Raw genomic sequence first — 25,719 nt, 5'->3', positions numbered from 1 at the left:
GGGGAACACATGTATACCTGTGGCGGATTCATTTTGATATTTGGCAAAACTAATAAAATTATATAAAGTTTAAAAATAAAATAAAATAAAAAAAAAAAGAACTTAACCTGATAAAAGTAGAGCAATAATTTAAAGCAAATCTGCTTATTTGTGAATGTATTTTTACCCTGGTAAGAGAATTTATCAGACAGGAAGAAAAAGACTGGTGAAATATCTTTACTTCCTCCACTGAATTTAAAATTTGATCCTTAGAATTTTCCCAACTTTGATTCAAGCTTCCACAAACTTGCAAGCTCCTGGGATTTCTGGTTCAGTGTCTTCTAATGCTCTGTTACAAGAAGCCATCTTTCTCTTCTCCCCTGAGCATAGCTGAAACAGGTTGGTGTTAAAATAACAAAAACAAAACTTCAAAAATACAAATCAAATATTCAGAAGTACCAGGGGAAAATAGAAGAATAAAATGTGCAAATGTAAAACAGTGTGAAATCATTCCAGACTAGTTGCTCCTAAAAAGAAGTTGTCTGTAGTGTTCTGCCTGTATTAAGCATCTTCCTTCATGTTCTGTATATTTGGAGGAAAGATTAAAAAAAAGGATACTAAAAGCTTTAGAAGTACAAGAACAGGAAAAATCTTGTATGCTATGCTATGCTATGAAGGTTTGGGTCTTCTGTATATTAAATTGGGATCCAACAAATATTTTAAAGACAGTAACAGTATTAAATTTTTGTTCATGGGAAAAAAAATCACTCTGGAAGCATATATATCCTATGTAGTCTCATAGACATTCACACCCCAGACCCCTACACTTCCAAACAAAAATCGTTCTTTACTTCTCATGCTCTAGGATGACCTATAAGATAGAAAAGAACCCCAAAGACTCAATGTATTTAAAATTGGGCTTAAGACCTCCTCTCTTATGTTGATCAACTTGTATATTATTTCTCTTATACTTTATTTTCACCAGCATAATATTGGAGAGCCCATTTATACTTCTTTAATCTATTGCCATTCTCTATCTCTCTGCACATTTAATCTTTGTCAGTTTTCCAAGTCTGTCTCCTCTATATCACCTCAATACACATGCCGTCTCCAAATCAACTAGACCGGCTTTACATCATGTTCCTAACAGACTTCATTAGAATTTTATTATGCCTTTCCACAATATTTTTTACTTTAAATTAATTTCCCTTATTATGTTGTCATTCTCTGTTTCTAGGTGATTTTTTTTCCCCTAAACAAAAATTTAGTGTGCTACCATGTCTTTAAAGTCTTTGTTGGATTCATTTTAATACTGAGAAGAGCTGAACCTTCATAGCATAGCATAGCATAGTGGAACATTCCTGATTTTTTTACTTCTCTAGTTTCTAGTTTCATTTTTTAATCTTTTCTCCAAGTTACCCTGGACTTCTAGATCTCTAAACAACCATGTTTATTCTAACATACCTGTATCTCTTCAAAATAGATCCCTAGCTACTAGTCTTCCTGAGATCTTTCATTCACTACCCTTTTATGACTATCTACCATTTGGACTGCTATTCAACCTTTAAGAATCAATTGAACAAAGCTTTTATTTTAGAATCAGCCTCATCTAACAGGTTAGTCACTTCTTCTTCCATGCTTCACTAGCACTTTGAATAGACTTTATTATATAACTTCTCACAAAGCAAGACTTGTGATCGAAAACCTCACTATGGCTGCTTTACAAAGAACAGATGAGAGATAAACAAAAAAAAAAAAAAAACAGGACTAGATGTGGATAGTGCATCTGATCTACTGCACTGAGTAGATTAAAAAAAAAAAAAGATAATGTTAGCTTGGACTAGGAAGGTAGAAATGGGATGTGAGAAGAATGAATGAACCCAAGAAATATTTAGTAGGTGAAATGAACATAACATTGTCAAACATAGGTCTATGGGGAATGAAGGTGAAAGAACTGTTAGTAATAACAACTACATTAATGATATGAATCATATAATAGCTGGGATGCAAACCATCGAGATAGATGCTACATAATTTGGAAACCATCTGGTTTGACATACTAAGTTTTCAGTTCAGTCGCTCAGTCCAACTCTTTGCGACCCCATGAATCACAGCACGCCAGGCCTTCCTGTCCATCACCAACTCTCGGAGTTCACTCAGACTCACATCCATCAAGTCCATGATGCCATCCAACCATCTCATCCTCTGTCGTTCCCTTCTCCTCCTGCCCCCAATCCCTCCCAGCATCAGAGTCTTTTCCAGTGAGTCAACTCTTCACATGAGGTGGCCAAAGTACAGGAGTTTCAGCTTTAGCATCATTCCTTCCAAAGAACACCAAGGACCGATCTCCTTTAGAATGGACTGGTTGGATCTTCTTGCAGTCCATGGGACTCTCAAGAGTCTTCTCCAACACCACAATTCAAAAGCATCAATTCTTTGGTGCTCAGCTTTCTTCACAGTCCAACTCTCACATCCATATATGACCTCTGAAAAAACCATAGTGTTGACTAGACGGACCTTTGTTGGCAAAGTAATGTCTCTGCTTTTGAATATGCTATCTAGGTTGGTCAAAACTTTTCTTCCAAGGAGTAAGCGTCTTTTAATTTCATGTCTGCAATCACCATCTGCAGTGATTTTGGAGCCCCCAAAAATAAAGTCTGACACTGTTTCCACTGTTTGCCCATCGATTTCCCATGAAGTGATGGGACCAGATGCCATGATCTTCGTTTTCTGAATGTTGAGCTTTAAGCCAACTTTTTCATTCTCCTCTTTCACTTTCATCAAGAGGCTTTTGAGTTCCTCTTCACTTTCTGCCACAAGGGTGGTGTCATCTGCATATCTGAGGTTATTGATATTTCTCCCAGCAATCCTGATTCCAGCTTGTGCTTCTTCCAGTCCAGCGTTTTTCATGATGTACTCTGCATAAAAGTTAAATAAGCAGGGTGACAATATGCAGCCTTGACGTACTCCTTTTCCTATTTGGAACCAGTCTGTTGTTCCATGTCCAGTTATAACTGTTGCTTCCTGACCTACATATAGGTCTCTCAAGAGGCAGGTCAGGTGGTCTGGTATTCCTACCTCTTGAAGAATTTTCCACAGTTTATTGTGGTCCACACAGTAAAGGATTGGCATAGTCAATAAAGCAGAAATAGATGCTTTTCTGGAACTCTCTTGCTTTTTCCATGATCAATCAGATGTTGGCTTTTTGATCTCTTGTTCCTCTGCCTTTTCTAAAACCAGCTTGAACATCTGGAAGTTCACGCTTCATGTATTGCTGAGGCCTGGCTTGGAGAATTTTGAGCATTACTTTATTAGCGTGTGAGATGAGTGCAATTGTGCAGTAGTTTGAGCATTCTTTGACATTGCCTTTCTTTGGGATTGGGATGAAAACTGACCTTTTCCAGTCCTGTGGCCACTGCTGAGTTTTCCAAATATGCTGGCATACTGAGTGCAGCACTTTCACAGCATCATCTTTAGGTGAATACAAATCAAAGCTTAAAAACAGGTGTCTTGGTAGGCAAAAGGATATTCCTTCAGAAATACTAATAACGTAAACAAAAATTTGCCTGAATTCACTATATATAACCACATATTCATTACCTAGAAACTTCATCCACTATACACCTATTTATTTACAATTCATTTTTAATGGGCATCTAGTTCTCATGTTATGAAACTAATACTTACATATGCCATTTAAGAATTTTAATATTTAAATATTAGTTTGAGATTTATGAAGATATGTACATAGCTTCCTGAAGAAGAGAATGGCAACCCACTCTATTATTCTTGCCTGGAGAATTTCATGGACAGAGGAGCCTGGTGAACTATAGTCCATGGGATCACTAAGAGTTGGACATTACTGAGTGACTAACACACACACATAGTTTATTAAAAATCTTAAAGTATAATAAATGTAGTAATAAAAAATATGTATAGTAAGATAAAAATGATTCCCTATCTTTTAACAAAACATTTCAGTTGATAACATTATTGAAATATCCTACAACTGAATTAACATATTCCCTCAATTAAAGCTAAAGGAAGAAATAAAAGAGCTATATTTTTTTCTGAGATTACATTTGGTTGTAACTCATATTAGCATTTAGTCTAAAGAAGAATATATCTGAGAGAGAGAAAACCAGCTTCTGACATCCAGGAGCTGGCCTAGTACATTCAGCCAGGATTTGGTGTAGCTACAAGCTAGCCTGGCTTCACAGCTAGAGCTGGTACTCTATTAAACATGGAGAATTTCACAGACCATCAATATTAGATTGTCCATAATGGATCAAGACAACTCTAAGACCACACCTTAATAATGTCTAAAGAAGACAAAGCATAAACAGTATCTATGTGACAAAATGACCAAACATCCCCCTTTTCTGACCAATACAAAGTAACTGCTAATCTTTACTCCTGCTGCTGCTAAGTCGCTTCAGTCGTGTCCAACTCTGTGTGACCCCATAGACGGCAGCCCACTAGGCTCCTCTGTCCCTGGGACTCTCCAGGCAAGAACACAGGAGTGGGTTGCCATTTCCTTCTCCAATGCATGAAAGTGAAAAGTGAAAGTGAAGTCATCAGTCGTGTCTGACTCTTAGTGACCCCATGGACTGCAGCCCACCAGGCTCCTCCATCCACGGGATTTTCCCAATTACAGCTAAACTATAGTCTAGTGTTTCTTCCTCCCTAAAATTAAGTAAAATGCTTCATCAAAGAATTACTCCTGCTTCCAATCTAGAGAAAAACCTCACTTCAGTAAATTTGCCAAAATCATCTAACACAAGCAAAAATCCACTAACACTCTTACTGATACACACCTTGGAAAACCACAGTGAGCATGCTTGTTCTCCTTCACTGGAGCAAGTAATAAACTAAATTTGTTCAAAAATATGTGTGTCTTCTGCTGAAGGACATTGACTCTAACATTTAAAATCCAATAAATGCAAACACTTGTATCATATCAGATGAGCAAAACATAATATTAAAGCACATTTCAATATAAAAAAAGAAAATAATTATTAAATAAGTTTATTTCACTAAAGAGTTTATGTTGGTTAGTTACTGACCCACCTTCCAGAATAGATATACAAATTGCTGAAATCAAGGAAGATATGTGGAGAGCACTGATGAAGTACTCATTGCGGAGCCACTGATAGCTGATTATTATGTGATTTCTAAAAATGTGTCTCTTAAAGTTGATATCCCATGTATGTCTGATGAATAATATATCAATTTCATCTAGTGTCCCAAACTACCAATTTGTAATTTTCTCTCATTAAAACCTTTGGATGTATTCTAAATTTGACTAAGAAATTCCTTTCAAATAACCTAGTTATTAAAAAAACACAAAACATTTGAATTCTTATACAATTATCATTAATACTAATAGTGTCATTTGGATCTTAGTTCATTTTATGTTTTACACAAAATATTTCAATAAAGATTGCTACACATCATTTTTAAAATTTAGAGCTTTAACACAAAGCGGAATGATTTCATACACTCAGCCCTTTAGTCAGGAGAGGAAATGTAGGGTCATCTTTATCCAAAAAGCTTTGATTTAATGTTTACTGGCTAGTTGCTAGATGCAAAGATTTAAACACCTTCATTACATAATTGCAACAAAAGTATTAAAAATACATACTTTATACATAATGCTTAGAATACATATACATTCCATCTTCCCAGGTAATAATTGATATCAATATATATTCATTTTTCTTCTCACTTCATCACAGCCTCCCTCAATGGAGTAAGCTACAAAACCAATAAGATTTGACTTTGGAAGGGTTCACAAAATTTATATGAAGATCAGAAATTTTATCACATAAATGCATTAATACATTAGATATAATTAATGTGGATAAGAAGGATTATATGAGCACAAACTTGTTTTACTTGGAAGATTTTGAAAGCTACAATAGGAAAGTGATAAAGAGGATAAAGTAATGGAAAAGAAATATAAAAAGTAATGTATTTATGGGTAATTTCTCTTATGTAGGTTTCTTTGCCCATAAAATATATTTAGGACAAAAATACTCTTTTTAATTTTCTTCTGAAAGGTGAGCTGGTTAATACTTGCAGATATTTTATTATATATCACAGTTAGTAATACTTTGAATATACTAATTATTTTTCCTCATTTAGTCACTTTTGTAAATTACAATAGGGCGGTAGAATTCTTTTTGCTGTGACTAAAACTAAACTGGTAAAATACCAGGATTTGAATATTAATCTTTGAGTTATATTATTCCTTGTCTAGAGCCTCAGGCATTAAATAAGAGAAATCAATCGAGATAAAGAAATGATGTTATTAAAATATTTAGTTACTTAACCTCTAGACAAATTATAACCCTAAAATTATGCTCCAAGAAGTGCTAGCCATCTATTTAATGCTAATAAGTTAATAAGTGTTCCATGGTTAAATGTTTTTGGAAATATTTCACTTATATTCTCATCTTCAGTATTCAAGATGTACATTAGCATGTAAAACATTCAGAGAATTTCTAGGGGGAACTTATTCTATTTAAGATTTTCTAAACTATTTTTGGTATAGGGCTTTTGTTTTCAAAAAGATATCTATTCAGCATTTGGATGGATACTGGTATCATGAAACACAATAGGGGACATATCCTAGATGTTTGGCAGTTTGCTTAATATAATCGGATGAAATATAGGAAGTAGCATTTATCTAATACTGAGTATTGGAAAGCTGTCATATTCAAAGCTGTGGGAAAATATTCAGTGTTATTCATTACTGGTGGAAGCATAAAATGTCATAAACCTATTGTGCAGTCCTATCAAAATTTCAAGTACATCACATTTTTGATTCAGCAATTCCAGTTTGATAATCCATAGAATTCTAGGCAGTATGTTCATTTTTTATTGCAGTACTATTTTTGATAACTTGAGACTGGAATGCCAATGAAAATGTCCATGGGTAGGCTCTATTTTTATATAAATTGTTTATGTACTATAATATATGTAATACAATAGAATGAGAAAATTTAGGAATCTTAATAAGATTTTAAAAATTTATTAAATTTTTTAAAAGACATCCTGGAATGTGAAGTCAACTGGGCCTTAGAAACCATTACTACGAAAAAAGCTAGTGAAGGTGATGGAATCCATTTGAGCTATTCCAAATCCTGAAAGATGATGCTATGAAAGTGCTGCACTCAATATGCCAGCAAATTTGAAAACTCAGCAGTGGCCACAGGACTGGAAAAGGTCAGTTTTCATCCCAATCCCAAAGAAAGGCAATGCCGAAGAATGCTCAAACTACTGCACAATTGCACTCATCTCACATGCTAATAAAGTAATGCTCAAAATTCTCCAAGCCAGGCTTCAGAAATATGTGAAGCATGAACTTCCAGATGTTCAAGCTGGTTTTATAAAAGGCAGAGGAACCAGAGATCAAATTGCCAACAACCGCTGGATCATGGAAAAAGCAAGAGAGTTCCAGAAAAACATCTATTTCTGCTTTATTGCCTATGCCAAAGCCTTTGACTGTGTGGATCACAATAAACTGTGGAAAAATCTTCAAGAGGTGGAAATACCAGACCACCTGACCTGCCTCTTGAGAAACCTATATGCAGGTCAGGAAGCAACAGTTATAACTGGACATGGAACAACAGACTGGTTCCAAATAGGAAAAGAGTACATCAAGGCTGTATATTGTCACCATGCTTATTTAACTTATATGCAGAGTATATCATGAGAAACGCTGGGCTGGAAGAAGCACAAGCTGGAATCAGGATTGCCGGGAGAAATATCAATAACCTCAGATATGCAGATGACACCACCCTTGTGGCAGAAAGTGAAGAGGAACTAAAAAGCCTCTTGATGAAGGTGAAAGAGGAGAGTGAAAAAGTTGGCTTAAAGCTCAACATTCAGAAAACGAAGATCATGGCATCTGGTCCCATCACTTCATGGCAAATCGATGGGGAAACAGTGGAAATAGTGTCAGACTTTATTTTTCTGGGCTCCAAAATCACTGCAGATGATGACTGCAGCCATGAAATTAAAAGACACTTACTCCTTGGAAGCAAAGTTTTTACCAACCTAGATAGCATATTCAAAAGCAGAGACATTACCCTGCCAACAGAGGTCTGTCTAGTCTATGGTTTTTCCAGTGGTCATGTATGGATGTGAAAGTTGGACTGTGACGAAAGCTGAGTGCTGAAGAATTGATGCTTTTGAATTGTGGTGTTGGAGAAGACTCTTGAGAGTCCCATGGACTGCAAGGAGATCCAACCAGTCCATTCTAAAGGAGATTAGAGGTGGGAAGATTTGGGAGAATAGCATTGAAACATGTAAAATATCATGTATGAAACGAAAAAAAAATCTACAAAGATATTAAAAAAATACATGATTAAAAAAATAAATAAAAAAAGATAAAGGAGATTAGCCCTGGGATTTCTTTGGAAGGAATGATGCTAAAGCTGAAACTCCAATATTTTGGCCACCTCATGCAAAGAGTTGACTCATTGGAAAAGACTCTGATGCTGGGAGGGATTGGGGACAGGAGGAGAAGGGGATGACAGAGGATGAGATGGTTGGATGGCATCACTGACTTGATGTACATGAGTTTGTGTGAACTCCAGGAGTTGGTGATGGACAGGGAGGCCTGGCGTGCTGCAGTTCATGGGGTCACAAAGAGTTGGACATGACTGAGTGACTGAACTGAACTGAACAGAAAAATTTGCATTTCATTCTGCCATCAGTTAAAAATAAGAGATGGATTATTCCATAAACTATTTGTCAGGGTAAACAAGAAACTAATAGTACTGAGATTCATTAGACTTAGAATATTGATGGGGACAGGGGTTAAAGAGGGACTTTTGCTTTAAGTCATTTTATTCTTTCTAATATTTGATACATATAAATCCATTAAAAATGGAAAACAAATAATTACCATCAACCCTGCTCTATTGTGACATATATGTTACTGAAAAGTACACTGCAGGACAAAATCTTGCCTTACTAATCCACAACATTCATGAAGCAAAAGAGAAATAGGGGGATACAAAAAAAAATTCTTAGTAGAACATAAAACAAAGATAGAAACTTAGCAAAAGTGATAATAGAGTTATACACATATTAAGTAGTTAAAAATGCACTTGTATTATAATAAATAAAGCAGTATACCTTAAACAATACTGGAAGTGTGTTTTGGATGTGTATGTCAGAAGGATTGTAGTTTGTGTGTTATGGTGTGGTAGAGGAGGGAGAATTATATGAAATCTTATGAAGAGTTGTAACATCAGATGTACAGGGAGGGTCCCATGACACATAAGTGACCTGAGGCAGGGTGTTTGTATGTGTGTGGTTATTTCCATGCAGTTCAGTTCAGGTTGGCTGAAGTTAACTATGTTTAGGCTCATCTGTGACTGGGGCAAGTCCAACCATAAGCAAATGTGCAACTTTGCTACACTCAAATTATTTACTGATTTATCAGTCACACTGGAATAGATTTGCATTTACAAATCAAGTATTAGAAGAAAAACTATTAACCCTTCTTAATAATTTTGCCATTTAAATATTTTACGTATTAAACTTACTTTATGAATCAATTTGTTGATTTTCAAAGCAATTGAGTTAAAGTTAACTTTTCCACACTTTTTATAGACTACATGTAACTTTTATCACCATTCTCTAAGTGCTTTTATACATCTTTGTAAGCTGCCTAATGTCAATCATATCCTTAGTGTTAGAAGTGAAATTGTAATTTTAAACAATAAGGTATTGCTGGAGACTGTTACTGTAGGGGTGGAGAGACATAGAACTGCCAAAATGTCCTTTAAATAAAGAAACCACTTATCAAATTACTGGGTAAATAATATGGTTTCTCTTTCTTTACCATGCTAAGGAATATATTAAAGTGTCACTTAATGATGCTGCTTTGCACTTAGTTACATGGCACTATTCAAAGTTAAAGTACTTTAAATTAATCTTAGTAACAGAAATGAAATGTTAAAAAAAAAAAAGTTTGGATAGTATAATTGCTTTAAGGAAAAAGGATTCATTACCTCCACAGGCTCAAAGAAAATCATTAAAAAAAAAAAAAAAAAAATCTTCTGGTCAGGTATGTTTTGGGCTTTTCAACATTTCTTAAAATGTCCTGTAAAGTATAACTTTTATTGTTACAATTATTTGGAGAGGTATTTATTTCATAAAATATAGAGAACAAACATAAAATTATTAGCTCAGGTTCTTTTCATTACTTTGAATTCTCAGTTGCTCAGTCTCATTAAATTCTTTGTGACCCCATAGACTGTAGCTGACCAGACTCCTTTGTCCATGGAATTTTCCAGGAAGAATACTGGAGTGGTTGCCACTTTCTATTCAACGGGATCTTCCCAACCCAGGGATTGAAACTGTGTCTCTTGTGTCTCCCGCATTGGCAGGCGGATTCTTTACCACAAGAGCCACCTGGGAAGCCCTTCATTAATTTAGTTACATTTTTTTTTAGAGAAAGTTTACCTTTCAGAGGACAAAAAAGTTACATCTGTCCAATATTCTTATTCTGGGCATTTTTGATGCAATTCAAACAGTAAAAAAAAAAAAAGAAAAAAGTGAAATTATATAGATATTTGATAGAAGTCATCTATCATTCAATGGATTTATTAATTTTTCTGACTTCTTTAACTCAAACAATTTGGTATGTGTGACATTATCCCTTTAGTTCTTGTTTTCTTTTCATATTGACACAGTTGATGTGAATCTCCTTAACACAGGCTCTTCAACTCTCACTTCTAGGTCTGCATACTCTTCTAAGAGAAGTTTACCACCAGAATAAAAATCTACTTTTTTAACTCTAAAGCTAAGCTGTTTTTTTTTTTTTTCCATTTAAAACTACAATTTTTGAATCAGAGAACAAGATGGCAGAGGAGTAGGTGGACGTGGAGTACATCTCTCTCCAGTGATGTATCAGGAATACACCTTCAGACACAGAAGTGCATGCTGAACACCAAATGAGAGTGGAAAGGAGTACCTGACCAGCAGAAAAGAATATATAGACCCACACAAAACTTGGTAGGATGAAGGAATTACAGGGAAAAACAGGAGTGTTAGGACTGGACCTGCCCTCGGCAGGTGGGGGAACTAAAGCAGGGGTCTGATCCACACATCATCAGGGCAATTGTCTGATCAGAGGAACATCATTTAAGGCTGAGAGTGAAACAGCTGATCTGTAGCAGCCTAAATGGAATAAAGATCAGACAGGGCTTGCTGCAGCCATACATACCCTGGACAGGGATGCAGATCCCCTGGAAGGCCCAGTAGCTGGGAGCTGGTGTTTAGGGATTGTGGAGCAATCCCAGGGCTAGGGCTGCTGTTGAGTGCGGAGAGACAGGTGTGAGGGAGGAGATTGTGGTGGGAAATGCCTGAGGAGGAAAGCCAGGCAGCCATGGAAGCAAGGAGATACTGCTGAGACATGCATAGGGGGTGGAGCCATCACCACAGTCTCCCCTCCACACACTAGCACTGGCAGCTGACCAATAGAAAGGCTGGCCCATCTAACACTTGACGCACTGAACTACAGACAGGACCCCAGCCAGGGAGGGCCTCTCTATGTGCATGATGTGCAGAACAACAGAGAAGGACCCCAGGAGCCCTCTAAGTGCTGAATGGGTGGAGCTATAGAGGAAGACTGGCCAAAGAGGCCTTCTGATCACCAGATACAAGAAGCTCCAAAAAAGACACTGATAGGGTCATAACTCCTGTGGCAGAGGCAGTCCATATCCCTGCACACTTGGTGTTTCTAGGATCCCTGAAAGCAAAGCAGCTGAGCCATCTTCACGCTCAACTCTCACTGGGGCAGAGTAGCCACAGGCAAAAAAAGTCTTGTGTCTATGCACACAGGTCACTTCGGTTGTGTCTGACTCTTTGTGATCCTGTAGACTGTGGCCTTCCAGGCTTCTCTGTCAGGGAGGAGGGTTCTCCAGGCAAGAATACTGGAGTGTATTGGCCAAAACTGGTTTCCATATCCTTTTAGAGCACTCTATTTCCTGCTTCCCTAGCTGTAAACTCCCCTGAGTACCTGGAACTGCCAGAACCCCTGTGACCCAGGCAGCTTCACCACTTCCACATTTGGCCCTCATAGGGGCAAACCCAAGTCCTCCAGGACAGCCTCAGGAGCAAACCCCAGTGGATGACTCACATGCAGAGGTAAAACTAAAATCACAATTGAAACCCAAGGCCAGTGTGGCTAAGTAAGACCCAAAACCTTCCCACCAGCTGTACAAGCAGATTGAATCCACATCATCAACTAGGCAGACTCTGTCTATGGAATTTATAAAAGGTCATTGAGAGCTTCCACAAAAGAAGATAGCTGTGGACATTGGAGGCAAGAACATAGAGAAGTAAGATCAAATTAGCATCTTAGCTGCCCCCAGAAAAGGTCCAGGGATCAGCACAGTGTTGGAGGGCATCCTAGGGAGGTGAGGTGGACTCTGACTTCCAGGGGAGGGAAAGGACTCTGACAGCAGTGACTCAAGAAAAACATTTATTCTTCTTATGTTTTGACTTATTCTGTAGATTCTTTTGTATATTTTTTCCTATTTTTTTTTCTGTTTTTCACCTCTGTTATAGTTGTTGATTTTATTGGCACTATGAACTCTAATTAAGCTTTTGAACTCTTTTTTTCCTTTTCTTTTTCAATCACATTTTCTATAGTTGTTATAAACCTCTGCCTCTACATTCAGCTTTTGCAGTTCTGGGGGGTTTTCCTTTTTTTCTCTCTCTCTATTTTTAATTTTTAAACCTATTATTATTTTTTATTTTTCTACATTTATTTCTTTATTTGCTTTTCTTTATTGTTCTTTTCCCCTTGCAGTTAATCTTTAATGTATATAAATATTCTTTACTACCTCCATTTAACTTTGCATATCTATTCTTTCTTTCTTTACTTCCTTTCCTTTTCTCTCAATATATTTATTAATGTTGTTTTCTTTGTTTTAATCCCCACTTGCCACTTTGCTTTATTTTTGTTTTCCACTTTGTGATTTAGTTTTGTTCTTAACTGGTAAATATAATTTTCAATTTCCTTTGTTGGTTGGGTCAATCTATTGTACTTTATTTTTGTTGGACTGTTTTGACTTTGCTCATGGATATATGTATGGGTATACTCCATTTATTTTAATTATTACTTGCCTGATACTTGTAACTGCCATTTTCTGGGTTTCATCTTTGGATTCTCATTTTTGGATATTTGATTTAATCTCACTGAATGCCATAACAAATAACTTTTGGAATCTTTGTTCCTGACCAGGGATCAAGCCCTGAGCCTTTGGAGTGGGAACACTGACTCCAAAAGACTAGAAGGAGCAGAGAACTAACCTTAGGGAGTATCAAATAGTGATAACTCACACAAAGGAAGCCAATTGAATGCAAAACATGGCATCACCCAACCATGAATAGTACCCTGTACAGGATGCTTCATATAAACAACAAACAAAACAAAAATACAAACCGAATCATCAGCAGACAGGATTACCACCTTACTCAGCCTTGCCCATCAGATCAAAATCAGAGAAACAACAACAAAAAACTCAGCACAAATCTCACCCTATAAGAAGCTTACACAAACTACTGGAGCAACCTTAGGATGGCGGAAACCAAAAGGAGAAAGAATTCAACCTGAAGCCTGGGAAAAGGACACCTCAAACACATAAGTTAAAAAAAAAAATAATGAAAAGGCAGCAAAATACTACACAAATGAAGGGAAAAAGTAGAAGCACAGAAGTCCAAATAAATGAAGAGGAAATAGGCAAACTTCCTGAAAAATAACTCAAAATATTGAGAGTAAAGATGATCAAAAACTTGAAAACAAAAGGGAGAAAATGCAAGAATCAATTAAAGAGACCTAGATTAATTAAATAATAAACATACAGAGACAAATAAAACACTTGCTGAAATTAAAAATACTCTAGAAGGAAACAATAGCAGAATATCTGAAGCAGAAGAATGAATCAGTGAGCTGGAAGATAAAATGGTGGACATAACATCTGAAGAGCAGAATAAAGTAAAAGAATGAAAATAATTGAGGATGGCCTCAGAGACCTCTGGGATAATATAAAATGCACCAACATTCAAATTATAGGGGTTCCAGAATAAGAAGACAAAAAGAAAGGGTATGAGAAAATTTTTGAAGAGATTATAGTTGAAAATTTCCCCAACATGGAAAAGGAAATAGTCAACCAAGTTTAAGAGGTACAAAGAGTCTCACACAGGATAGACCCAAGGAGAAACACGCCAAGACACATACTAATCAAACTAACAAAGACTAAACACAAAGAAAGAATAGTAAATCACCAAGGGAAACACAACCATTTAACAGCTGATCTTTCAGCAGAAACTATGCAGTCCAGAAGGGAATGGCAGGATATATTTAAAGTACTGAAAGGGAAAAATCTACAACCAAGATTATTGTACCCAGCAAGGATTGCATTCAAAATGGATGGAGAAATAAAAAGCTTTTCAGAAAAGCAAAAGTTAAGAGAATTCAGTTCCACCAAATTAGCTTTACAACAAATCTTAAAGGGACTTATACAGTTAAGAAATGCAACATAAGAAAAAGGATCTACAAAATCAACCCCAAACAATTAAGAAAATGACAATAGGAACATATATATCAATAATTATTTTTAATGTAAATGGATTAAATGATCCAACCAGCAGACCCAGACTGACTGAAGGATACAAAAAGAAGACCCATATATATGCTGTCTACAAAAAACCCACTTCAGACCTCAAGCCAGATATAGACTGAAAGTGAGAGGATGGAAAAATACATTCCATGCAAAAGGGAAGCAAAAGAAAGCTGAAGTAGCAATTCTCGTATCAGACAAAATAGACCTTAAAATAAGGAAGATTGCAAGAAATAAGGAAGAAAACCACATAATGATCAATGGATCAATCCAAGAGGAAGACATAACAATTGTAAATATCTATGCACCCAACATAGGAGCACCTCAATATATAAGACAAACAGTAACAGACATAAAAGGAGAAACTAACAGTAACACAATAGTAGGAGACTTTAATACCCTTTAATACTCACACCAATGTACAGATCATCAAAACAGAAAATTAATAAAGAAACACAAATCTTAAATGATGCACTAGATACATTAGATGGATCTCACTGATATCTTCAGGATATTCCATCCAAAGACAGAAGAATACACCTTCTTCTCAGTGCACATGGACCATTCTCCAGGACAGACCATATCTTGGGTCACAAAAACAAGCCTCAGTAAATTTAAGAAAATTGAAATCATATCCAGCATCTTTTACAACCACAACACCATGAGACTAGATATCAATTACAAGGAAAAAAATGTAAGAAACACAAACAGATGGAGATTAAAAAGCATGTTTCTAAATAACAACAGGTTACTAAAGAAATCAAAAGGGAAATCAAAAAAATTTCTAGAAGCAAATGACAATGCAAACACGACATCTCAAAACCTATGAGATGCAGTAAAAGCACTTCTAAGAGGAAATTTTATAGCAATACAATTCTACCTCATGAAACAAGAAAAACATTGAAGAGACAACCTAACTTTGCACCTAAAACAACTGGAAAAATAAGAAGAAGAAGAACAACAATAAAATTAGTAGAAGGAAAGAAATCATAAAAATTTGAGCAGAAATAAATGAAAAAGAAGTGAAAGAAACAATAGTAAATAAATATTAATGAAACTAAAAGCTGGTTCTTTGAGAAGATAAACAAAAATGACAAACCTTTAGCCAGACTCATCAAGAAAAAAAGAGAGGAGAATCAAATTAACAAAATTAGAAACAAAAAAGGAGAGGTTACAAGAGACAATGCAGAAATACAAATGATTATGAGACTATTATGAAAAGCTATATAACAATAAAATGGATAACCTTCAAGAAATGGACAGATTCTTAGAAAAGTTCAATCTTCCAAGACTGAACTAAGAATAAATAGAAATTATGAACAACACAATTACACACACTGAAATTGAAGCTGTGATCAAAAAATCCCAAAAAGCAAAAGCTCAGGACCAGATGTTTTCACAGAAGAATTATACCAAACATTTAGAGAAGAGCTAATGCTTATCCTTCTAAAACTCTTTCAAAAAATTGCAGAGGAAGGAACACTTCCAAACTCATTCGACAAGGCCACCTTCATTCACCCTGATACCAGAATCAGACAAAGGCAACACACACACACGCACAAACTACAGGCCAATATAACTGATGAACATAGATGCAAAAATCCTAAACACAATTTTAGCAAACAGAATTCAGCAACACATCAAAAAGCTCATACACCATGATCAAGTTGGGTTTATTCCAGGAATGCAAGTGTTCTTCAGTGTATGCAAATCAATCAATGTGATATCCCATATTAATAAATTGAAAGATAAAAACCATATGATCATCTCAATAGATGGAGAAAAAGCCTTTGACAAAATTCAGCATCCATTTATGATTAAAACTCTTCAAGAAATGGGCATAGAAGGAACCTACCTGAAAAAGAAATGGGCATAGAGGGAACCTACCTCAACATAGTCAAGGCCATATATAATAACCCCACAGCAAACATTATTCTCAATGATTAAAAACTGAAAGCATCCCCCCCTAAGATCAGGAGCAAGACAAGGGGGTCCACTTTCACCACTATTATTCAACATAATTCTGGAAGCCCTAGCCACAGCAATCAGAGAAGAAAAAGAAATAAAAGGAATCAAAATCAGAAAAGCAGAGTAAAGCTCTCACTCTTTGTAGATGACATGATACTGTACATAGGAAACCCTAAAGATAGTGTCAGAAAATTACTAGAGCTAATCAGTGAATTTAGCAAAGTTGCAGGATACAAAATCAATACACAGAAATCACTTGCATTTCTATATAAAAACAATTAAAAATCAGAAAGAGTAATTAGGGAATCAATGCCATTCACCATTGCAACGAAAAGAAATATCTAGGAATAAACTTACCTAAGGAGAAAAAAGAACTGTACACAGAAAGTTATAAGACACTAATGAAAGAAATCAAACATGACATAAACAGATGAATAGATATCTCATGTTCCTGGGTAGGAAGAATCAATATTATGAAAATGACTATACCACCAAATGCAATCTATACATTCGTACAATCTATACAGTGCAATCCCTATCAAATTACCAGTGGCATTTTCCACAGCATTAGGAAAAAATGTTCACAATTCATATGCAAACAAAAAAGACCCCGAATAACCAAAACAGTCTTGAGAAAGAAGAATGGAGCTGGAGGAATCAACCTTCTTGACTTCAGATTATACTACAAAGCTACAGTCATCAAGTTAGTATGGTACGGACACATAAACTCAAATTGGATTAAAGACCTAAAGTAAGACCAGAAACTATAAAACTCTTAGATGTAACATAGGCAGAACACTCAATGACATAAATCAAAGCAAGATCCTCTAAGACCCACTTCCTAGAGTAATGGAAATAAAAACAAAAGTAAACAAGTGGGACCTGATTAAACTTAAAAGCTTTTGCACAGCAATGGAAACTATAAGCAAGGTAAAAGACAACCCTCAGAATGGGAGAAAATAATAGCAAATGAAACAACTGACAAAGGGTTAATTTCCAAAATATACAAGCAGCTTATAACACTCAATTCCAGAAACAGAAACAACCCAATCAAAAATTAGGAAAAAGACCTAAACAGACATTTCTCCAAAGAAGACGTACAGATGGCAAAAACACATGAAAAGATGCTCAACGTTGCTCATTGTTAGGGAAATGCAAATTAAAACCACAATGAGATATTACCTCACACTGGTCAGAATGGCCCTCATCAAAAAGTCTGCAAGCAATAAATGCTGGAGTGGGTGTGGAGAAAGGCAATGCTCTTGCACTGTTGGTGGGAATGGAAATTGATATAGCCACCATGGAAGACAGTATGGAAATTCCTTAAAAAACTAGGAATAAAACCAGGATATGACCCAGCAATCCCACTCCTAGGCATAGTGGGATTTCCCTGAGGAAACCAAAATTCAAAGAGACACATGTGCCCCATTGTTCATTGGAGCAGTATTTACAATAGCTAGAACATGGAAGCAACCTAGATGTCCATCGACAGATGAATGGATAAAGAAGTTGTGGTACATATACAAAATGGAATATTACTCAGCCATAAAATGGAACACAGTAAAATCAATTCTGATGAGGTGAATGAACCTAGAACCTATTATACAGAGTGAAGTGAGTCAGAAAGTCAAAGATACATATCATTTTCCAACGCACATATACACAATCTAGAAAAATGGTACTGAAGAATTTATTTACAGGGCAGCAATGGAGAAACAGATATAGAGAATACTTATGGACATGGGGAGAGGGGAGGAGAGGGTGAGATGTATGGAAAGAGTAACATGGAAACTTACATTACCATATGTAAAATAGATAGCCAATGGGAATTTGCTGTGTGACTCAGGAAACACAAACAGCGCCTCTGTATCAACCTAGAGCAGTGGGATGGGGAGGGAGATGGGAGGGAGGTTCAAAAGGGAGGGGATATATGTATACATATGGCTGATCCATGTTGAAGTTTAACAGAAAACAACAAAATTCTGTAAACCTATTATCCTTCAATAAAATTAAAAAATGAACTATTTTTATAATGTTATAAACATATATGTCTTCCTGGAAAAATGTCAAATGAAAAGACTGCAATTATTCACACTCCTGATAATTGTGACCATTTGTATTTTATTTCTTTGCTTCAAAACATTTATGTTTATATTTGGAATAAACAGAAAAATGGAAAGAGAAAACAGTGGTAAGAAAGAGTGGCTTTTGTTTTAAAAAACTAAAGAGTTCATATCATTAACTATGAACATAATTTTTAAAAATTACTTATAAATGCATGATAATTTCTAATGTAATCCCAGATCAGTGAATATTTATGCTGCTTACACATTGGTAACTAGTGATATATTTTTCATCATACACTAATAGTTCATAATGTGAAAAGCACATGTCAAGTACTTCTCTCTTGATTACTTCCTTTGGATAACCTATTGAGAAGAATTACTGGGTGAAAAATACTGATTTCGTTTACTTAATAATAGCATATCTTTAAATGTAAAATTTGATTTTTGTCTGGTCTAATTGATTTCTGTTGAAATTATAGATGCTTTTTTGTCAATAAATTTCAAATGACATTTTATAAAGCTTCAATAAAGATTCCTAGGAAAACATATACTGATACAAAGTAAAGAGAAATTCATCATTGATATTGTGAATAGTTTCTGGTCATTTCATCAAGAAATGTCCAAGTTTTACATTATATTAAATTGACCTAATATGGAGTCTTCAAATTAACTCCATCAAATTCTGAATATTCTGAAGACAAATATTGATGCCACATAACCCATATCACCTTTATACTCCTTAATCTTATTCAGTAGGCTAGTCAAATATTTGCTTTTAATGCCATAGGAGTCAATTTTAACAGAAAAAGAGTGAAAGCTTATAGAAATGAACATAGTTACCACATAGAATTATGTGACTTCTATGTATTCTTTAAAAAAATTATTAATAGCTTGACAAAACTTTAATGTACCTCGATAAGATCTATGTGTTTCTTATATTTATCCACTAGACATTATACTTCATACTAGAGTAGTATGTGAATGTTTAATGTTAGAAAATATCTACTGTGTTAACATTAATTAATGATATTTTTCTATTTATACTCAAGTCTTCACTATTATGGATTTCTTCTTAGAAATGTTTCTTCTTTATGTTGCTATTTGGTAACTAACGTCCAACTCAAGCCCTTAATTTTCATTGCCAATCACTCAAGAGAAAGTTTTATTCCCTGTATCATGAAAGCATGGTTCTAAACCTGGTATGCTAGTAGAATTCAAAAAATGTGTAAACACAGGTGGGAAAATGCCACACCTTTATCTTCACTGTTCTCATTAAAATATAGTATTTCCTTCAGTAAAAAGCTGGGTAAAAATAATCTCTGACTTTTGTCCCCTATAAAAATCACAGATATTTTATGTCATGTTAAATATTATGAATATATCAAAAAATTGCTTATGATACTCTTTAAAATTACAGAAATTATTAGCCCCACTACTTACTTAATGTATCAGTAGAGAAGTATATTAATATCTCTCTGTAAGTATATATTCATATATATGTATGTTAGTATACATTTACTAGAATATTTGAAAATATTTAAAAATTTTTTATTATCATTAATTTCCTTTTTATTTCATCTTATGTATTTAAAATCTTTGTTCAAAAAAGGGTGCCATAAACTAGAAAAGTCTTGGTTTAAAAATAAAGAGATCAGGGTACTTGTTCTATAATAAAAGTGAAGTCGCTCAGTCGTGTCCAACTCTTTGTGACCCCATGGATTATAGCCCACCAGGCTCCTCCATCCATGGGATGCTCCAGGCAAGAATATTGGAGTGGGTTGCCATTGCTCTATAATAGCTGTGTCAATTGGCTTACTGGGATTACAAAGCAATCAGATGACATTTTCCAGGTAACACATTTCTTTCTAATAAGTTCCTTCAGGAGACACAAAATTTAACTAAATGATATGAAGAAAATACTTACTAAGAAGCCCTTTTGGTTTATTTTAATTCATAATGTGGAGATGGGTCAATATTTTTCTCTATGTCTATGTATCTCATTGATCCTGTCAAAGCATTTGGGATTATCCCTATTTTCATATGTATGCAAATACTTATAAACAGGATTTGGATCTTATGAGAGTTTAAGCACAGATTTTTTGTTTTTTGCTTGCAATGCAACTTATAGCTATGAATTTGAATGTGTAGAATATACTTCTTTTTCAGGACTAATAAAATTATTACACATGGGAACTTATTAAAAGTTGGGAATGTATCTAGCCAGCGTTCACTAGCTCTATTGCTTTGTATTCTACAGAATGAAATCTAACGTCCAGTGGCTGTTCTACTCTCCAGTAACTTTTAAATCTGCTTTAAAGTACTTTAGAATATCAAGCTCATGAAAGTAATCAAAGAAAGATATTTCTCAGATTTTTACACATGTATATCTTTTGAGATTCTTATTCCCTTTCCTCCAAAGTCATCCTAAAGAAAAAAAAAAGAGCAAGAGAGAGAGAGAGAGAAGCAAATCAATATTTCTTTCAGTCAAGTTTCAAACTTCTCATTTTTAATTATTTCCTAGACTTATGAGCTTCTATAATTTTATAGAGGTTCTTTTTCACCTTCCTTTAACAATGTCTATCTTACTTTTATAGATATTTATAGGTTAGTACCTTGACAGCAAATATATTCTCATTCTCTTTAAGGGACACTCATATAGATATGTGTATTGACTGCTTTAGCTAACATTATTGCTTTTTTTTTCCTCTCACATAAGTGAAAAGGACAGGTAAAATAAATCTGACCTTTGGTTTATGCCCACAGTAATTTTCATTAGAATCCATTATCAAGAGATCCTGAGTGGAACCTATAGCTTTAATGTTCTTAAATATAAGGGAAACTCAAGAAGGCTCTTTAAAGTTACTTCCTTAATTGAAATCTAATAACAGAGTAGAACTGAAATGTTCTGATCAAAAAAAGAAAAAAAAAAAACTATGTTTCTTTACTAAATTATCAAGCTATAGATTTTAAATATCTCACAATTATTAATTATACTTCAATAGAGCTAGGAAATGGAGAAGGCAATGGCACCCCACTCCAGTACTCCTGCCTGGGAAATCCCATGGACGGAGGGGCCTGGTGGGCTGCAGTCCATAGTGTCGCTAAGAGTCAGACATGACTGAGTGACTTCACTTTCACTTTTCACTTTCATGCATTGGAGAAGGAAATGGCAACCCACTCCAGTGTTCTTGCCTGGAGAATCCCAGGGACGGGGGAGCCTGGTGGGCTGGTGGGAGCCGTCTATGGGGTCGCACAGAGTCGGACACAACTGAAGCGACTTATCAGCAGCAGCAGCAGAGCTAGGAAAAAGATAAAAGTAAAGTTACTTCCACTAAAATTGCTGCTAACTTTTGAGGGGGTTAAAAAGATAAACAGAAAATTTTAAAAATGATAATTAATAATAAAAAGGCTAAAAAGGATAAGACATGTAAAAGAGGAAAGGATGCTAAGAAAAGCATCAATAGAAAGAAAAATTTAAAAGTTGAAAAATAAAAAGGGAGGAAAAGAAAACAGGGAGGAATAAACATATAGACAACAACAAGAGAAAATGCAGAAGATATGAAGTGAATTAAAGGTGGAGATAATACAGTTAATGAAGTTAAATCAGAAACTGCAATACATCAGGAAGCAATTATTTCTAAAATAAAAGCAAAATAACAGTAATAGACTCGTAAAGACTGGAGATTCAGGACTTGACATATAAAGACAATGTGTTCTGTAAAAAAGAGTTATCTAACAAAGTTGAATTTCAATAGCTTGTGATTTGAACTTTATAGAAATGATAAATCTCTTGAGTACAAAACTTTACATGTTTCATAATGGAAAGATAGATTTGTTTGTGAATATTAGTTTAATGTAGCAATTCAAAAGGTTATTAGGTTCATACCTAGGAAGCATGCTTAACATAAATATCTCTAAGAAATTTACTATAGAAATACTAGAAATCATCAGTTATATATAATTTTAGATAGTATGTATTGTTAAAATATTGACACTTAAGGTAAATTCTAAGATGAGGTTTTTATGATACTATTATGCTTACTGAGAATCTGTTTACTTTTAAGAGTGTTATACGTGGGAACTACAGAACATGAAAAAAAATACCCATATTTCATTATTATGTTTTGATCTAAGTATATGCAGTTTCAGAGCTTTATTGTATCACCAAATAAAGAAGGGATGCTCATTCCTTCTAATAACCAGTACACCGACAATTTTGAAAAGAATAGACATTTTACAAAAGCAATTATCCACTTTTATTTGTTTACATTGCACTGAAAATTTACATCATACTTTTACAAAGTTTTTTTTTTTCATAAAAATATACTTCTTTACAAAAGTGTATGCATTAATATAAGAGGAGTAGCCAGTTGCAGAAGAAACATTGTTTAAACAAGATCTTAAATGTATTAACCTTAACATTAATGAATGAATCGTTGTTATTGCAGTCATTTGAATAAACAAGAATAAATAACTGATGGAATAAAATTTAAAACAGCATCCTGTCAGTAGAGTACAATGTTGGGAAAATTATATGAATTTCCAAAACAATGTATTTCAAAGTGGTTTACAAGAAATTCACTACATTTGTAGAGATAGATCCAAGCAGCGCTCTGGGTGCAATGATTTCTCGTAGGCACTCTGTCTCATGATACAAAAAGCCGAGACTGTTTACAACTTTATCCATATTTGAAAGGGACAACAATGAAGTGTTCACACCGGGTACATAATTTATCCAGTGAAGTAAAACATGCTATTAAAGGAAGACTATGACCTATTAAATCAAAATGCTGGCATTTCTGTGATACAGTTGTAAATAACTTGCAAATACATACCTTAATGACTATGAAAGAAACCTGTCATATCTGGAAGCTGCTTCTTAAGGATAAGAGAATAGAAAGTTTTAAATATATAAAAATTTGGTAAATCCACAACTTTAGGAAATAAATTTATATTGGTGATTTGAAAGTAATTTTACTTTTACTCATTTTGATTTAGGCAATGGTCCAAAATATATGTTTAACTCACTGTTAACTAAAAAGTTTAACGAGTTTATACTTCTAACTCACTGTTAGGTAAAAGTTCAAAGCAATATTAAATAAATTTGAAGATTCAGCTGGAAGGAAAACAGATAATTATAAACTAAATAAGTAGACTGATAGGTTCTATTTGGTCTTGCAAAAATATTAGAAAGAATGGTAAAGAATGGTAAGTTCGGTATCTCAGATAACTGCAAAATCATGATTATTATAGACAGTTTTTGCCAGCTAAGGTTGTTTCTGAGGGACAAAAAAGATTGAAGCAAGGAGTTAAACACTTACCCCATGGCTCACTAAATAATATTGGTTACAACATAATGAGGGAAATCAGGAAGATAGCATGATGAGCTTGCCATTTACAGAAACTATGACAACCAGTCTAAAAAAAGGTAGCAGTATGATACTGAAGAAAAAAATCAGAAAGCATCAAATCAGAGTGGGCACTCTTATCTCATCTGTGACATAAATTAGCTCATAAACATTTCAGGGCATGACTCAATCTGAAATAACCAGGGAAATGAAGAAAACAATAATTCAATTAAAAGGAAGGAACAGCTGATAGAGTGGTGAGAAATACAGACTTACGGGCATGATACAGCTCATGACAGTTAAAGAGAAGTCAGTGATCTATTGACTCTTGTAAGTATAGCTCTTATTTTCTACCCTATATCATTTTTTTAAACCCAGTCCCTCTAATATAGTTTATAAAGCACAGAAATACTGATAGTGGATGCTCCTCCAATATATGCAAATAAGTTTATGTTTTAGAATAATCTCCTTTTTAAAAAAAGCAAATAAACTGTGAGTAAGCACTCTCGGAGTGCAGCCAAATTTCTGTAAAATTCTCCATGGTAAACATGAAGAAGAATTATGGTCCAGTTTATGAAAAAACACTCTTCTCTATCATTCCACAGGAAAAGGTGACCCAGCAAGTCCTGATAAGTGTGCTTTAATTTGTTTATCAGTGAACTAAGTGTGCACTGTTTTGTGTGTCGATTTCCAAGCTTCTGAAGAAGGCCAAAGCTGCCACGTTATACCATTGTGCAGACTGTGTTCAAGTTGGGGTCGAACCGTACTGCCTTCCCTTCCACTGACTTTGCGTTGGTGTCATACATGGGATTTTCAAAAGCTGCTTGGCCATTGTTATTTTCATGAACTGAACATCCTGTATACTGGGTTTTGGGTGCAGTCCTGTAGATGAGAACACTAATTAGTTATACATTAACTTTCTTCCAGAAACAGCAGAATAGGACTCAAACACAATATATCAATACTTGAGTTATCACTGTTAATGGATAATATAACTTGAAAATATTGAGAAACCACAATTCATCAAATTTGAATAATTTACCTGTCACTTTTAAATCATGAATGACTTTTATTATTTACATACAATATATCTTTATAAATGGTACCAATATGAGTAATATAAGTATAAATAAATATTATGGCTAGTCTTATAAATTTTCTTATGAGATAATGTTATCATAAATGATCATGTAAAATATAGCTAAATTATGATGATGATGAATTCAAATCTCATTACTATTCATTCCTCAAGTATTTATTGAGCATCCATTACATGCTAGGCATGACCCTAGGCATTGGATATATAATTTTTCTTTTTTACAAAAAACATACAAACTCATTACTCTCATATTACAAGGATAGCAATGAACAAATTAAAAATAAACAATAAAAATGAAACAAGATAATGAAAATTGTTTTGCTGAAAAGGAAAATGGTTGATAAGACCAGAAGTAACTGGGAGCCATGTTAGGAGAGGTAATAAAGAAAATAAGGAAGTAAAATTTAATCTGAGACTTGAATGACAATAAGGAGTTCATTCTGCGGTAATAAGAAGGGAGTCCCAAGAAAAGCAGACATCTGATGCTGACACCTAGTTTTGGAAAGTGCTTAGAGTATCCCAGAAACATAAATACTCAATTGGCTTAAAATTATATACATTAGAACAAGTAAACTCAAAATCTCAAAGACAAAATGACTAACTGCACT

At 34.6% G+C, this 25,719-nt stretch overlaps 1 protein-coding gene across 3 annotated transcripts in view; it reads right to left on the bottom strand.

Moving 5' to 3' along the window:
- Nucleotides 1-22,991: 22,991 nt before the first annotated feature.
- Nucleotides 22,992-25,719, bottom strand: part of CSMD3 (CUB and Sushi multiple domains 3) — a 1,475,959-nt gene continuing 1,473,231 nt past the window's right edge. For all 3 annotated transcript variants that reach the window (XM_055546406.1, XM_055546407.1, XM_055546408.1), the window contains one exon: nt 22,992-24,894. In XM_055546406.1, the coding sequence (XP_055402381.1) occupies nt 24,735-24,894 (160 nt within the window). In that variant the 3' untranslated portion in view covers nt 22,992-24,734. The remainder of the gene's footprint in view (nt 24,895-25,719) is intronic.

This window comes from Bubalus kerabau, chromosome 14 (genome assembly GCF_029407905.1).
Source record: "Bubalus kerabau isolate K-KA32 ecotype Philippines breed swamp buffalo chromosome 14, PCC_UOA_SB_1v2, whole genome shotgun sequence".
Taxonomy (NCBI): Eukaryota; Metazoa; Chordata; class Mammalia; order Artiodactyla; family Bovidae; genus Bubalus; species Bubalus kerabau.
The sequence above is the reverse complement of the archived record's forward strand: the minus strand, read 5'-3'. Positions and strand labels throughout refer to the sequence as shown.